The sequence below is a fragment of the Pteropus vampyrus genome, unplaced genomic scaffold (assembly GCF_000151845.1).
Source record: "Pteropus vampyrus isolate Shadow unplaced genomic scaffold, Pvam_2.0 Scaffold5, whole genome shotgun sequence".
NCBI classification, from domain to species: Eukaryota; Metazoa; Chordata; class Mammalia; order Chiroptera; family Pteropodidae; genus Pteropus; species Pteropus vampyrus.
Window position 1 is genome coordinate 17,546,560 of NW_011888786.1, and position 3,440 is coordinate 17,549,999.

At 44.8% G+C, this 3,440-nt stretch overlaps 1 protein-coding gene across 1 annotated transcript in view; it reads left to right on the top strand.

Annotated features, from left to right (window-relative positions):
• Positions 1 to 2,563, top strand: part of TBC1D1 (TBC1 domain family member 1) — a 206,518-nt gene extending 203,955 nt beyond the window's left edge. Inside the window, exon 21 of the mRNA XM_023533966.1 lies at positions 693 to 2,563. Within this exon, the coding sequence (XP_023389734.1) occupies positions 693 to 893 (201 nt within the window). The 3' untranslated portion in view covers positions 894 to 2,563. The remainder of the gene's footprint in view (positions 1 to 692) is intronic.
• The last annotated feature ends 877 nt before the right edge of the window (positions 2,564 to 3,440 follow it).

Sequence of the window (3,440 nt, forward strand, 5' to 3'; positions counted from 1 at the left end):
TTGGCTCCATGGCAGTGGTGACTAGACCTTGCACATGAGCCACTTAGCAGAACACACGGATGTTCTGAGCACTCCACCCATGTTCAGGGAAAATGCCCATGTTCTTTGACCTAGTGATGTCTTGTTACTATAAGGAAAATAATAAGAATTTCAGATTAGAGAGCTATTACCACTTGGGCCTTTACATGGAATCCATATTGACTGTCAGTATGAAATCAGTTTGTACCTATAAATATATGTAGTAGTTAAAATAGGCCAAGCTGTACTGTAGAAATAAATAAGCTCCACATCTCAGTGGCTTAGCAAAACAGAAGTCTCTTTGTCCCCAAAGCTATATGTCTTCTCCACGTAGCATCCTTTGTCGCTATCAGAGCTGCCGTCCCTGTAGTGGGTGACTTGGAGATTGGGCTCCCTCTGCATTGTGAAGCCACCATCTCAACTCATAGCTTCCATAGTAGCCACAACAGGGGAGGAAAATGCTGGAGGATCTCAGCGTGGCCCAGCTTGCCTGCAAGGGAACCTAGGAAATGTAGTCTTCCTGTGTGGCCAGAAGAACTGATAGTAAACAGCAGACGCCTCTCTGCTAAAATATGGCTCCACGGTGTCCCCAAGTCCGGACAGCAGACCGTACAGTGGATCCTCCTGTGTCATCACTGGGCAATTATATTCTCACTTTTTCTTCTATTCTTTAGGTGGCAAATAGTAGGATTCAAAGCCTCGAAGCCACAGTTGAGAAGCTTCTGAGCAGTGAAAGCAAGCTGAAGCAGGCCACCCTTGCCTTAGAGCTGGAGAGGTCAGCCCTGCTGCAGACGGTGGAAGAGCTGCAGAGGCCGACTGCAGAGCTGACTGCTCCACAGCCTGACCTCACCCAGCCCAAGCCCACAGGCGACTGACAGCACAGGGGACAGCACCTCGCCAGGGCATGGCTCTGGAGGAGACACTGTGACACCATCCTGACACTGTCCAGGCCTTAATTGAGAGAGACGGAAGATGCTGGAGGGAGAGAAGGAAGCACGAAGCATGCTTCTCAGGGACGAAACTGGCTTGCCAGCATGCAGGTTCTTCTGAACTAAAACTCGCAATTCATGGGCGCGAACGTCCCGGCGTTGTTGTTGTTTAGGTTCCAGTTGGTCCCTTCTCCAGTTCTAATTGCTGTAGTCAGTAGATTTAGATGGCATGGACACGAATAAACACACCTTTATGTTTCCTTTTTCCGTATCACTGTGTTTGTAAAGAGCATTTATAATACGGTGGAATTTCAGAAGCCGGAAGGGCCCAAGGTGATTCCTCTGGCAAAGATGAGGGTCCGTCGTTTTTCCAAGGAGGGCTGGTGTGGCTGCACCCTCAGCATCACTGGCAGGGCGTACACTTGGCCTTTGTCCGTTTTTGTTATGGAAGGCCAAGGTGACTGTCAAGAAAGATCAAAAGTGATTTATTGAAATATGACATCTTAAATTTGATCACTATCTTTGGTATTTAATGAAATTTCTTTTTTAAAAAAATAGTATTTTCATACATTTTTTGCTTAGCCCTTAAGCATTGATCAGAGTCATTGTAGATAAATGTTTTATTGGAAAATCACCATTTTTTAGACTCTACCAGGTATTGCTAGCATGCGACCTGCAGTTATAGTGTCTGAGATATTTATTTCTTTATGGTGTTTCATATCCATGTTGTAGAGTCGTGTATTTATTTTTGCCTGATATATGATGTAATGCAGCTGTGTGTCCCTGTGAGCCTCCACCCCTTGGGAATTTGATTCCTTGCAGAAGTAGCAGGCCACATCAGGCTATTTAGGGATGCCAGAGATTCTGGGACTTTCAAAAAAGAGATCAGCCTAAAATTACAATCAAATGTATGGTAGCTGAGAGCAGTTTTTCAGAGGTAGGATGTATGTTTTGAACATAACTCACAACACAGCAACCCCCACCCCCGCCTCAGGATGATGAGGACCCTGTGCCTTCAACAAGCAAGAAGCCACTCACGGTTGCTGTGGTTTCATCTGGTCACTGTGTCTGGCCTCTGCCATGTGCTCTCTCAGAACAGGTGGTTTTCTTACAAAGGACGGGTTAGAGGAGAACTATGTGGGCACATGTCACTTTTCTTGACAGCAGAATCATTTCTGGTCTTTATCACTGTAACCACATCTTCTATTCCACAGGAGTTTCTTTTGAGAGTGTCAGTCGTGGGCGTCACTTTTAAGCTTGAGGTGAAAGGAAGGATTTTCATATTTGGAGTCAATATAAATCTCCCCAGACATTTCAGAGGGAGATGAATGTGCTGCCCCCAGTGCCTAAACACTTGGTCGACATTTGGGACTCTCCTGTTCCCCGTGTCAGAGGATAGCAGTTCTCTTCATAAACCAAGATGACGATCCCAGTAGCCTTTATCTCAAGTGGTCCCACCAGATATAACTTGAAGAAGTTCACATTTGAGTGCTTCTTTCCATGTTTTACTGTTCGAATGTTTAATAATGTTGAAATTTGGACATCTTATGACCATTACTCAAAACATTGACTCTGCATTAAATAGGAAAGCAATAAAACAATTCATGGGCACACTTTTATGGTGTTTGGTTTTGTTTTGTTTTGTTTTTTAACTTTGGATTTTTGCTTTTCAGCCCTGGAGTGAAGAGACACCTCATGAACACCTGTAGGTCAAAGTGCGAATATTACCTAACCATCAGTGAAATCATTCAAAGTATCGGCATCCTGTGTTTTTAGTATTGCTACCCAAGTGCTTGTTATGTATAACACCTCTACACGGGGTATGAATGTGGCACCAGTGAGACCAGCTCCATCAGTTGTACGTGCCAGCGAGTGCTGTTAGGAGATTGCACTGAGCAGAGGGGACCGTCGACGTGAGCCTATGGATATAGGTTGGACAGAGTCTCAGCTTGTGACATAGCCAGGGAAAGAAAAATACTTGAACCAACTTGCATCACTGCATGAAGATTCGCAGAGGCACGTTTTTAAACCACGCAAGTTTTGTCATATATTCCCCAAGTGCATTCGTGTGTGTACACTTCAAGGTTGTCTTTTTTTTTTTTTTGATACCATTTGTGCTCTCTTCGACTTGGGACATTATAGGCCTTCAGGAAATACACTATGACTTAGAATGTATATAAATGTCTTCTCTGCCAAGCATTCAGTTTTGGGCCACCTTTGGAGTTCCATGTAAATAGAACAATAATGTCTGGGGATTTGTGTGTTTGGTTTGGTGAGTCAGGGGAGAAGAGTTGCTCTGATTGCTGTGGGATGTAGGATTTGTTACAGGAATTAGACCCCAAACCACTGTGTGAGGAGCTGAGAAGTGATTTTGCAGAAAGAGGTGTGCAAACCAGCTAGTCCATCTGAGAAGCCAAATGCAAGGCTGAAGTAGACCTGGGCAAGGTGGTGTGCAGGGAGCTCTGGGAAGCTGTGCTGCCATGTAGTGGCCAC